Below are 13,429 nucleotides of genomic sequence, written 5' to 3' on the forward strand. Positions count from 1 at the left end.
TTTTTCTTTTCTATCACTTAGAAAGATTAGCTTGAACGATGAATTTAGGAATTAGGATTATGACATTTGACTGTTAAAGTGAAATTTATTAGGTTAATAACGCTTGAATATCTTAAATTTTTTTTTACAAAATTTTTTGAAAAATTAAGGTTTTTCTTATTCATTAATTAATGAGAAAGTTAGTTTGCACAATGAATTTAGAAATTAGGGTTAATGGCACTAAATTAAACTCGATTCTTGTCACCTTATTTTCCAAAAGGAAATTAGAGTTATCAAAATGGTAAATATATTAATGTACAATACTTCTTATTTTCTTATATATTAATATTCAGAACATGACATATGCTCGTTCATATTTGTTGGGAGTGCGAAATGCAACGGTGCTAATTCCCCAAAATCCATTGGTTAACACATATTGCTGAAGTTATAAATTCTCTCAATAATCCTCTGCAGTATCTCTCGTGGAACATTTCTGATGAAACGTTTGGCAACACTTTGATAATTGAAATGGCTGCTCCAGCTATCTAATCACAGAAGAGATGCTTTCTGTCAGAAAAGGCTTCTTTCATGTATCTCGCTGGCACAGCGGTCTTTGTAAACTCGTTCCAACGGATGTTTGGTCTTCTGCAGAGTTTGATATACAACAATGCTAAAAGACTCATTGTAGGTGTCCTTATTGCACCAATTTTGGCATTCCTGCATTTGAAAGAGGTTTATAAGTTTAGATATTGTCTACCTCGAACAGAAATTACGTTATTGCATTTGCTTTTACCAGTATTTTTGCTTTTAAGCAAGCATGTTTGTTAACAAACTAACACAGAGATTGCACCATTAAGCAACAGTATTCAATCTGTCTTAGTACTTAATTTTATACAATTAACCAACACAAATTCGAAACTTTTGACCACTTTTTTCGATGTTCACATGTGGCTGACACTAGCCACAATTATAAAATATAAACACAAAAAAACCTCAAATTCGTCTTCAAGGAACTGTTTACCTGAATCATTCGATGGTGATGCCAACTGTGTCCGCGTTGGCACGCAAAAACAGCATTGGGAAAAGCATATTTATATTTTTTGAAAGATCATGCAGAGACCTAAAAGACCAAAAAATGGTTGGAACGAGTAGAATTATATCGTGCTAGACAAATATACCGACACATTCTATTTTTGTTTGTGTCTCACACGTACCATTCTTTGAGGTCTTTGACATCTTTCTTTTTTGGTTGTTTAACCATTTTGTTCTGGGTGGGGTCACACTTCAGAACTCCATTCATGTGCTGAGCTGAAGGTGGCTGGGACTGGTAGGGCGCAGTGCCGGCTGGTGGAAAGTGGTATCTTTTCTGGCTTTCATCTACTTTATAGCCATTTGCACCAGGAGAAGCAGCTAGCGTCCAGCTCCTGACCCGGTAAACAACAAGAGCGACTATAACAACTACGATCAATACCCCAGCTATGATACCAATGACCATCGCTGTGTTGTCAGCTGCAGATGATGTCTTGATTTTTGGAGGGGGCCTGTTGTTTTCTCGACCAATAGCAGGATCCATCGGAACTGGTACAATGAATGGAACCGGTGGTGCTCTGGAAGATGTTCTGAATGGAGGTCGCGGTGTCTGCTGTGGAATGACGGGATACAATGGCGGAGGCGGCGCTGGACGTTGTTGATGTGTAATCACCACATCATCAGGTATAGGTCTACGATAGAGGGTGGTTGAAAGAATGGTTGGAGGCGTAATAATGATCCTTTGTACGGTGTCGTCATGAGTTGGAGGTGGAAGCATTCTCGGAGGTGAGACGAAATTCTCTAAATTATCCCGATGACTCCCGGTGGTTGTAATAAACGTTGGAGTTGCTGGTGTATTTTGATGAGGAGTGAAATTAACTTCACCCAGTCCGGAACCTCCCTCGATGCAATCTTCTTCGTCATCGCAAGTGGTATCTTCCAGACCTCCTCCCACAGGGTGTCGTGGAGGAATGGAAGATCGACCATGAACATAGCTTGCTCCACCACCCCCTGTTATACTGGGTGTAGTTCGAGGGTATGGTCTTGGAGTAGGTGGTATATACACTGGAGTGATGAGATCATCTCCTGCAAAATAAAAAAAACAAGACTGGTTCAAGTGAAAGAAAAATGTACGAAGTAGATTGCTACAGCACTACATGATTTCAATTAATTTAATTTTTTAAACGAAACATAAAAAATTTGCTTACGGCTCCTGAAGAACAAAATTTTTTAAGAAGTTAATTTAATACAAATTACTCGTTTTTCATTCCTTTTCCGAGAATTATAAAATACTGAATATTCGAAAATAAATGTTCATAGATTAAGAAAATTCAATTAAATCTTTTTTGTCGACTTTTTTTTAAAAAATTATTTCCACAAAAAAATTTAAAAAAATCCGTTACCCCTTTCTGTGAATTTATCCTAATGTTCCTCGGCAGAAGCCACCCATTCCTGTAAGCCTGATCTATCTTTACAATTTATCTAAAGGCATTTGAATTACGCTGAATATTTGAGTAAATTGTTATTGTTGTTAATTTACGTCGCACTAGAGCTGCACAATGGGCTATTGGCGACGGTCTGGGAAACATCCCGGAGGATGATCCGAAGACATGCCATCACAATTTTGATCCTCTGCGGAGGGGATGGCACCCCTGCTTCGGTAGCCCGACGACCTGAGTAAATTGAGATTCATATTGATGACTGCTAAGTATAACTTTGAAAAGCAAGTGTAAGAAGAATTGAGGGGAAGAAATCCTCTATTGAGGGGAAGAAATTCCGTAATTTGTTTGATCCTATAATAATATCATAAAAGAACTGCACGACAGAAAAAAATAAGGAAGAGACATTGTATGCATCACTTTTCTTTGAGGAAAAATCACATAGTTTGTCTAATACTATTTCAGATTAGAAATGAATTAAAAGTGAGGTATAATATAGTAATTAACGGTCACGCGCCAGTTTGGAGTGTTCAAATCATAATTCTTTTGACTTGAGAAAAATGGAAAAACTTGAAATACACGCAAGTTATCAAGCAAATAAATACATTACCAATATGATAGTCACAATAGTTATGCTGATGAGTAATGCTATATTGCGTGTGTATTTTTACTGTATTATTCCTATGGTGTACATGTCGCTTGATTCCTACCCTTCCACTTTTCTGATTTGCCATTTTCAGCCACCGTAACTCTCCTCTGCTACCGTGGTTTTTTATGTTTTGTAATTCACCTTTATTTCTTTTTTCGCTGGCAATCTAATGTTTTCTTTTTTCATATCTATTATGCTTTTTTTATTCACGTCTGATGGGTCTTGAGAATGGGCACCTTTTTTTCGAACGTTCGAAGCCTGTCAACCTTTATAATTTCTGAAGCTAATGAAGTTTTTATATTTTCAAGTATAATAAGTTAGTATAGTTTGTGTACTAATGGAAAAGGTAATAGTTTGACATACGTGTTTTACCTGGTGTAGATTCCGCTTCTCCGCAATCATCTTCGTCATCCCAGCAGCCAGAACCACCACCTCCTGAGTAGACCAAATCATCACCTTCATAATTTGGAGAGGCTCCTGCATGCTGCAGAGTGCAAAAAAGAATTATTATTCATAATTTTCTAGTGGACTACATTTAAACAACAGAAACTCTCTTTGATGTTTAATAAAACGACAATTACTTAAAACTTCCAATATTTTTTTTTTTTTTTTTAAATGATTGAAACATGTTTACTTTTTTCTGTTTTGTTTGGGTTCATTGGCAAGAACATTTTTATTTTGTTTTTTGAATTTTCTAAGCAGTTTGTTGTAAAAATATTTACTCTTAGAATCCCTGTCAAAAGTATAGCGAGGAAAAGTATACACATAAAGAATCGCAAATTAATATGCAAGAGAGGGAAAAAGAAAGATGCTATTGAAATTTCAGAACCAAAACTGAGAAAGATTGGACTGAAAAAAAAAAATCAAAATCTGTTTGTTTGAGTTGAACGGCGTTTATTTGAAACACCCCAATGTTTCATCAGGTTAAACCAAACAGATTTTGATAGTTTTCCTCGCATTTTTTTCATGAGTGATTCGACATCTTCCTACAGCGTTCTTGTATGCTCATAGTTTTCTTAAATTTATTTCTTGAAAAAGCTTCTGAAAATATATGTTAAAGATGAACATTACAGAATACCTTGTATTGAAAGTCAGCCCACATTCATATAGCAGCTATGCTAGATGTGATCAGATTCCACATGTTTTCAAAGTTTTATAGTATCATAAGATAATGAGATTAGGTGCATTAAAAGTTTGAACATAACATAGTGAGAGCAGTTTGAAAATGAAGCAGCATCAATTAAGTGTATTGTTAATCGCTTTGCCTTCTGAGCGGCTCTTTCATGAGCTTGAATTAAAAAGAGTTTTTGAGTTGTTTCAGAGTCATTCTTAAGTGTACATTTAAGGCAGAACTTGAATGGAACCATTGATGTGCAGTCTTTAATATTTTTTAGTTAATATGGAAAACATCTCTACAATACAAGAATGTCATAATGCTTTTTGATTTGCAGCTATCTTAATTTGTTGGTGTATGCGTGGTGTACTCTAATTTGAGTACATAATGAAGAAGCAGAAAAACCATTTTTTTTTTTAAAGTTTTCATTCTTTTTTTATTTTATCTTCAGACATAAGAGAACGACACCTCAAAAAATTACAATTTTACTGAATTGAGTTTTTCTAAAAATATGATTTTCGTAAATATGATGAATGGCTAGACGAAATTTGCCGAAAATGAAGATCTTAGGGTGGTCACGGCTACCTTCCGTGACATCCCATCCCATCCCTAAGAAGATAATCTCTTCGTTATGATATAGGTAAAGAGAGTCATGTCAATTCTTCAAATTATCATCATTGGGAACGGTCTTACTCTTGTTCCCATAGCAACAGACTTATAGTCTAGAGGAGTTCTCGTGAAAGCTGGACTATACGTACTTCACGCTTGCGCACTCCGGGTTTAGTGGAAGGACCAAACTGGACAGAGTAGTGATTAGTGAAAGTTAAGTTACTATCAAGTAGAACTTTGCAGATACAATATATTTAAAAAAAATAATTACGAATAGAACTTTATTTAAATGCGTGCCAGTGTGAGACCATACCTGTTGCATTTGATGGTGGTCTTGCGGCACTGATCTCTGTTGAAGACTTAGAGGTAAGGACATTAGTAACTCTACATCTCCTTGCACTGATATCCGGGGGTCATCCTCTGCAGCCATATCCAGTATTCGATCACCATTGACCACTAGACCTGATATGATACCTTGGAAAGGTCTTTCTATGCCACCTCTTAGGGGATTCTTTTTTCCACCTACTTGAATTGTTGAATGGCTGTTGAAGACTGTCAGCTGACGCCCTATATAAATGAAATAAATTCTAATTCAGCTCAAAATTGTCCAAACAGTTTATAGGTCAACGTAAAATTTAGTTTCATTGGATATATCATGATGTACAGCGTGTTGTTATTAACACCTTTAATATATATTTTTAGAATCTTTGTTAAAAATAAAGACAAAAACTATGACCATTAGCTGTCAATATTTAAAAAATAAATAAATAAAAAGACAATCGAAATTTATGAAATAATGACTGAGAAAGGCAGAACTGAAATGATCCAAACCTGCATGTTTATCAGTCGAACCAACTGGTTTTAATGTTTTCATTCTGCCCTTTTCACTAGTAATTCGACACATCTCGATAGCGTGTTTTGTTTTTTCCTCGAGTAGATACTAATTTGCAACCCCAAATGCCTATGTTTTTTTTTACTCTCTTTTTAACAAAAAATTTAAAAATAACATATATGGATTATGGAGCGCTATGTATACAAAGAGAAGCGTGGGGCAAAGTTTTAATGGCAGGTAAAAAATCATACTCTATTTTTGCACACCTTATATGATTGGTTTTATAGGTTACACAAAAGTTTCAACTGCAAAAATCAGTAAAAAAAATTTGCTTCCTTGAAATTATGGAACTTTTTTTAACCAGGCATTTAATGTAATGTTCTCGGTGGTATTAGAGCCAGAATACTTCCACGGATGGTTGAGGAGTGTGGTACGGAGAGAGAAAGGTGCCTTTTTTTAACGTTAGCAAATTTTAATTCGTAATGAGTGATACTGGGTTTGAAAAATGTTGATTTAAAACTAATTTAAACCAACGCGAAATAATTAATTAATAATGTACACGAAAATGTATAGAAAACCCCCGAAAATGTTGTCGTGGTTGTGTGTGGGGCCTCCCTGGCCGAGTAGTCTCAGTGATCCAACAAACACTCTACAGCGTGATGGTAGCGGGTTTGAATCCCCTCCCCCCAACTCCAGATGTATCTTTGTGTTGTCCTTCTTTAATTTTTTGTACTTGATGTTCAAGTTTACTAGGGTTAAGCCGTAATTTATAAAGAGCACACAATTCTGTATATGTATGTGTGATAATAAATAAATAAATAGAATGACGGACGGGGTCAAGTACTGACGAAACTTAAAAATATTGATAGTTATTTTAATGCTTTTGCTCTTTTCTTTCCTAAAAAAATTCTATAACAAAATTTTTTATAAAAAATCTTTAGAAAAAATCGTAAAAGTTGGTAGCTGTGGGTCTTGTAATCTACAGCGACGTTTACAATCAAACCAATTATATATTAAACGAGTAAATTTCGACACAATTTTTTCTTCTTCCAGCAATGGAAATTATCAAAATGAGGTTCATTATTGCTTCACAAAGAATCTTTCATTATCCATTGTACAAGCTGCACAGCTGAATACTTTTATCGAAGTAACATCACCTTCTAGCTCTATTTTTCTTTATTGTAATCATAATAAATAGGTTTGGGTATTTTCCAGATTGCTTTTAAAGTATATATTTTATATTAATTTTGTAGCAAAATCAAATCAATATATTTTAATAACATACTATTCGATTATGCTGATATTATAGTCCTAATAATCGTAAATTAAGTAAAATGATTACTTGAGTTGATTGCAGACTAAATATTGATTTATATCTTGAATTTGATAATCAGATGATTACTTACCTGGTGGTTGTTTAACTCTCACATTATGGTCATCTACTTGAATGGTCGAATTCGGCCCTGAGCGTGTAAAACGGACCACGTGATACTGTCCATCATTTACATGAACACTGTGTTCCCCAATAGGATGGTCTTCAGTTCCCATATTATAAACCATAAATATGTTTCCATCTACCTGTGGACAGGAGTTAAATTAGGAATAAGATTGAATATTTCGTTGCGAAAGTTGAATATTTTCTGAAGAAAAAAAATAAATTTTTAGCTACTTAGACTTAGGAAAGAACTAGACTTCTATTAGTTTATTTTTTAACTAGATGTCAGTACTCATTAAACATATATTTGGGATTAACCCAAAAATGAACACATGCAGGGTTTGGACAAAAATATGGATGTACTTCTAACTTTAGAAAGAATTCGCTTGAGAAAACTGATGGAACAATTTAAAAAATTATGCTTGAAGCTTTTAGAAATAGTGTTCTTTTTACCCATGCAAAATTTATGTCGACCAAAATGATCGCATGAAAATAAAAAAAGTTTAGTTCTTCTTTTAGTACCACTATAATAATATATTTTTTATTTTAATATAAAAATTTCAGTTCGTTGAAATAAATTAAATTTATGAACGAAAATTATTCTACTTCCACAGAATTCTGCTGTGGATAAAAATAAAGAAAATTGTTATATTATTAATACCACTATAATAAATTTTTTTTATTATTAGTAATATAAAAATTTTAGATTAATGAAATAAACCCAATAATTCAACGTAAAATTTTTCTATTTCTACAGAATTCTTCTGTGGATTTTATTTTTCTAAATTTATATAACTTCCAGTACATGACTACTCTAATTTAGATGAATCGGTTAGTGTCAATTCGCGCCTATTGCCTATATTCAGCATCTATCGAATGATTTCATAATTGTTCAGTTAACACGTTCACGCCGGGTGCTGCGCCTGAAAGCGGGACGGAAAAGAGAAAATACTAGAAGAAGAACTATTTCAATATTTGATAATATTCGGGAGGAGTTAATCTATTCTCAACAATAACAATTCACTATAAGGAATTTTTTTCACTGAAAAGAAGCAATTCAATATAAAAATTGCATCCGTTAAAAACAATTGGTAGTTATGGATTTTTATTATTCCCGGAAAAAAACTAAAAAATGAAATTTATTTGTTACCAGTTTTTACTCCGATGAGCCGCCTGATGAGACAATCTAGCGTGACCCACCGGTGGATCACCCTGGCGTGAACGTGTTAAACAAAAGGTTATTTTACTTCATCTCCTTATTTTGGTCGATCTCTATTTTGCATTGGTGAAAATGACATCTAAAAGCTTTAATCTAATTTAAAAAGCTTTAATTTAACTTTTTTTCTTTTAAAACCTTTAATCACGATCTTTTAAAATGTTCCAACATTTTGGCCACGTAAATTTTTTCCAACACAATTCCAGCGAAAAGAACGAGTGTTTACTTAGAGTTAATATAGAAGTGCTTCCATATTTTTGTCCAACCCCTGTACATGTACACACATTTAGTTTTATATAATTTTTAGGATTAGGGCACTTTTTTGATCGTTTTCTTCAAAACTATGCAACCATAAAGAGCAGGGCCTGGTTATCGCCTAGGCCCAATAGACAGGGTTAGTCCTACGTCATCAACGACGTCACTAGTTCTCCACGTTCCAAACTTTGTTTTGTACGGAGCAAACAATATGGCGTTTCTCATGTAGTTAAAAGTGGGACAACTAAATCTTTGAATATATTAATATAGAGTCGAATTTAACCACTGAAATGGCAAGAAAAAGTGTTGCATATATTAATATTATGTTAATCTCTTTTTATGATATTAATTGGAGTAGCTTATTAATTGTAAATGATTATGAAAACTTTTCGTATATATGATTGGGAGAATTTGTGTTTAATATTTACCATATAAATTGTATTTATAATCTGGAAATCGGAAATTTGTGAATTTTATTATTTGGAAAATGTTATGTCTAATTTATGTTTAATTTTTCCTAAAATATGTATATTATATTAAATCAATTTTTTTAATAATATTGAGACAACTTATTAATTGTAAATAATTATGAAAACTTTAAAGCAAATTAAAAAGTTATGTAAGGAGCATGAATAAAGTCAGATAAATTTGTGAAAATTATAAAACATTTAAGATACAAGGTTTTAAAATAGCTCAAATTTATTGGTAAATTTACTAAAATGATAGGAAATAAAAAATAATATGAAACTTAAACAAAAGTTTGAGAGTTGACAGGTCTTAAAACATATTTACAACCAATTAAACTGTAGGTATTAGTATTATGAAATTAAAAATTAATTTGGATAATGGTGACTTGAATGTTATGTTCAACATAAGCCAAAGCACTGTAACAAATAAAATATTACTATGAAGGTAACTTAAAAATTTTGATTCAGATTGTCAAATGCAAATTTTATTCCATAAAAAGTGATAACAGTAACATTTGCCAAATATAAAAGCTGTATAACTAAATATGTATACATACATACATTAATTAAAAAAGAGTTAAGTTTCTAAATTAAAAAATTTATTAAAAATTTGAATTATATTTATTTGAAATGCATGTGAAATTAATATTATTAAATAAGTAAAATTTAAACACCTATGTGAATACATAGATTAATAAATATGAATGTTAAATAAAAGTTTATGTATGGGATAAGTATGTTTTAAAAAATTCTAAAAAAATTCATGTTGCACTTTCTTATAGAATAAAATAGGAATATGAGATTTTAAGATCCATTCATATATAACACCTAAAAAAATTGTTCCTCTCACATTTTAAAATGAAAATTAGAATTTTTAAAATAATTTAGATATTCAATATATTAAAATTCTGGAAACTATACATAGTATTGACCCTTTTAACATAGCACTACACTGCACTATCATAACACTACACTTTAACATAGCACTACACTAGTTACGTTAAGAAATAATCTAATATTAATTATCTAATAATAAGGTATATTAATTTTTTCAAAAAATTAATGCATAAAACTACTGTTAAAAACTGATTAATAATGATGATGACAAATACAAACAAGAAAAAATCTCAAGTCAAAATAAATCTGAGTTTAAACTAAAACTCTGTGCAGATTTAACTATATGTATACAGATTAAATAAGTTAGTTACATAATTTATTCCTATTTAATAGTTAAAAACTAAAGCTTATGAGAATTAGCAGCAATAATCAGAAAATCTTAAGCAAACAAAGTTTACAATAACTACAAATTTAATCATCAGACATAATTTAATAAACAGACATTAGTATTGATAAACACAATCTAATTATAGATTAAAAATTAATTTCTGCACGTTTTTAAACAATGCATGCCTTTCCATAACTAAAGAAAAAAATTAGATGTAGGTTAAGAATATGTAACAAATTCTAAATAAAATAAGACATTATTATAAACATGAAACAAGAGTTAAAAATAGTACTGACGCTTAAATTTTTATAGATCAAAATTAAAGATAACCATTTTGAAACTTTTTTTATAGCATTTAATGCACTTAACTCATAAAATCTACTGAATATCCCATATTATGAAAACTACATAAATTAGGAATATGTCCCTTAGAAGCGCTATATAAATTTATTTATTTCAATAATAAACTAAAAATCTTGCCGTCTTAAATTCACATAGGAAATGCCATTGAAATGGTTCGTTCGAAAAAATGTTTGGAACGCGTTTGGAAGGAGGCGGGGTGAAATACTGTCCCTGTCTATAGGCATGGGCCTAGGGCCCGCCATTTTTGAGGGGCCTTTAAAATTAGTAAAAAGTCTAATGGAAGGTGGTATAGCTTTGTGTTACTTTAAGTACTAAATGAAAAATAATTACAGCTTACAATAAAAGTATTATTCAATTGTTAGTGGTCACCAAACTAATTTTATTTTGACATAACATTGTTTTGTTGTTATATATTTTCCTTTAATTTATAGATTCGTAAACTTCATCTTAGAATAATAATCTTTAATTACCTGCTTTCAAAATTTCTTAGAATGTTTATCTTGAATCATGTTGTTCAATAGATTCTTTTTTATTGTTAGAACTAATTACTCAAAATATTATGTAAACTTCAGTAATTTAATTTCAAAATCTTTTTTAAGGGGCCCGGAGAATTCGGTAGGCCTTGGGCCTGAATTTGTCTTGATCGGTCCCTGATTAAGAGGTTAATAATATTAAAGGTTTACATTGTCAAATAGTTCTTGCTTACAATCGTGAAATAAAATGTTATATCGCTACTTCTACAGACCAAAGTGCGGTTTTTCGACAGGAAGTGTTAAAAACGGCAGATACTTAATAGTTTTGAAGTGTGAAAATTAAAACGGATGAACTTCTATCGAAATTCAGATAACACCAAACAATTACTAATTCTTCTAAAAAATAATGGGAAGTTTTTTCTAAAAGTCCCTTCCTTCAATCATCTGCTTGAATACTTGTGAAGCGAAATATTTTAAGGATCTAAATTATTATTTCTAATATATTTGTAATTATGCGTGTAAAAATTTTGTCACTAAGAAAAAAAAAAAAAAAAAAAAAAAAAAAAGACATGCCATAAAGAAGAAATATTTCTTTCCCTAAGCCTACCTTCTGGCTGATTAATTTCTAGATGAATCGCTGTCTTTTCTTTGTCACTTTTTTTTCCATGGTCTCTCCATTCTTAATCTATTTATTCAAACTTTGTCATAAAACAATTATCTCTGGACAGGTGTAAGTAATTACGTTATATGCTCTGTTTAACTTAATTATAGTTTACCAGATGCAGCATTTGCGCTTCATGAAAAATTTGAGTTTGTCATAACATTAAACATGTGTCCAACTTTGAAAATATCGTGCGTAACTTTAATTATAACCATCAGCCGTTGTCAAAAAAAAATTGATTGTTTAATAGCATTATTAATAAAATAGTTGTTAAATAGCTTAATTACCGGAGTGTTAAACATACTTAATTAAATGGCTTGATTAGAATCGCATTTTCTGTAAATAGTTAAATTAAACTAAAGTTAAGTTAAACTAGTCTAATTCAGCAAATTTCTGTTTACTTAATTTTTACATACGAAGGCTCCATGAAGTAGATTGATCATGGAGTCACACATGAAGTATTCAAATCATGTCTAGTCACTTTATTCAACCCTGCCCAGTGTCCTTTTAAAAAGATGACTCCTTTTTAACAAAAAGAAAAAAATGGAAATACGAGTGTATAATTATAAAGTATTATTCTATATAAACAAGGGAATTCTGTCCACCAAAATATCTTAATAATATAAATATTTATATTCGTATCTCAACAGTGTATTTTTAAAGTTAAAGTGGTAGGTGACAAAAAGAAATAACCACTTGGTACAAGTCAATACCGACAGTCACTTTTATCACATAAGTGTTCATGCACAACCCACTATCTAAAACCAGCGCTCTCTATGCTTATTCTGAAAAAGGCACAAAACGTCCATTTTGAGAAAAGTCACAGTTTTGTGAAAATGAAAAGCATTTGTGGTTTAATTTTTTAATATTTGTAAACCTACCCCAATGCTGCATTGTCTGAACTCATAAAAATTTGCAAAAATTGAGAATAAGGTAGCGATTTTGATAATTTTCATCTAGGTGGGAAAATGTCGCCAAATTGGATATATTAAAAACGTTTAATGACTTTAAAATATTTAAATTATTTGTCCGTTCTTAAGCCCGGATAATTTTTCACCCCAAGATGGTATATATACGAGGCGCATCCAGAAAGTAAGTTTAATTTATAAAAAGAAAGAACTCACACTTTCAGAATCATATTTATTGGCAACAAGTACACGAATGTTTAAGCTATTTTCCAACATAGCCACCACCAGAATTGAGACACTTGTCGTATCGTGGGATCAACTTTTGTATCCCTCTGTCATAGAACTCTGCCGTCTGTGAATGGAACCAGTGTGTGACAGATGTCTACCGTTACTGTGACCGTTACTGCGAAACACTGCGGAAATTGTGACTTGCCATTCAAAACAAGAGTCATGGAATGTTTACTGCAGGTGTTGTGCTCCTCCATGACACTGCTTGTCCACATACGGCATGGCGTATAGCAGCTGTTCTGACGGAATTTGGCTGGGAGTTGCTTGATCATCCACCCTTCAGCCCTAATATTGCTCCCAGTGATTTTCACGTCTTCTTGCACCTCAAGAAATTCCTGTCCTCCGGTGAGCGTTTTGGCAGCGACGAAGAACTGAAGACGTCTGTCACACGTTGGTTCTATTCACAGGCGGCAGAGTTCTACGACAGAAGGATACAAAAGTTGATCCCACGATACGACAAGTGTCTCAATTCTGGTGGTGGCTATGT

The 13,429-nt window shown here is 32.1% G+C and overlaps 1 protein-coding gene across 2 annotated transcripts in view; it reads right to left on the reverse strand.

Annotated features, from left to right (window-relative positions):
• Positions 1-13,429, reverse strand: part of LOC107438212 (neurexin 1) — a 302,816-nt gene continuing 289,387 nt past the window's right edge. Inside the window, exons 18-21 of one of the 2 annotated variants that reach the window (XM_071185922.2) lie at positions 7,058-7,229; positions 5,133-5,386; positions 3,469-3,580; positions 1-2,094 (exon numbers count right to left, since the gene is read on the reverse strand). In XM_071185922.2, the coding sequence (XP_071042023.1) occupies positions 1,184-2,094; positions 3,469-3,580; positions 5,133-5,386; positions 7,058-7,229 (1,449 nt within the window). In that variant the 3' untranslated portion in view covers positions 1-1,183. Of the gene's footprint in view, positions 2,095-3,459; positions 3,581-5,132; positions 5,387-7,057; positions 7,230-13,429 lie in introns of both variants that reach the window. The other variant, XM_071185921.2, reaches the window with a different exon arrangement.

This window comes from Parasteatoda tepidariorum, chromosome 5 (genome assembly GCF_982258835.1).
Source record: "Parasteatoda tepidariorum strain Cologne lab strain chromosome 5, Ptep-v5.0, whole genome shotgun sequence".
Taxonomy (NCBI): domain Eukaryota; kingdom Metazoa; phylum Arthropoda; class Arachnida; order Araneae; family Theridiidae; genus Parasteatoda; species Parasteatoda tepidariorum.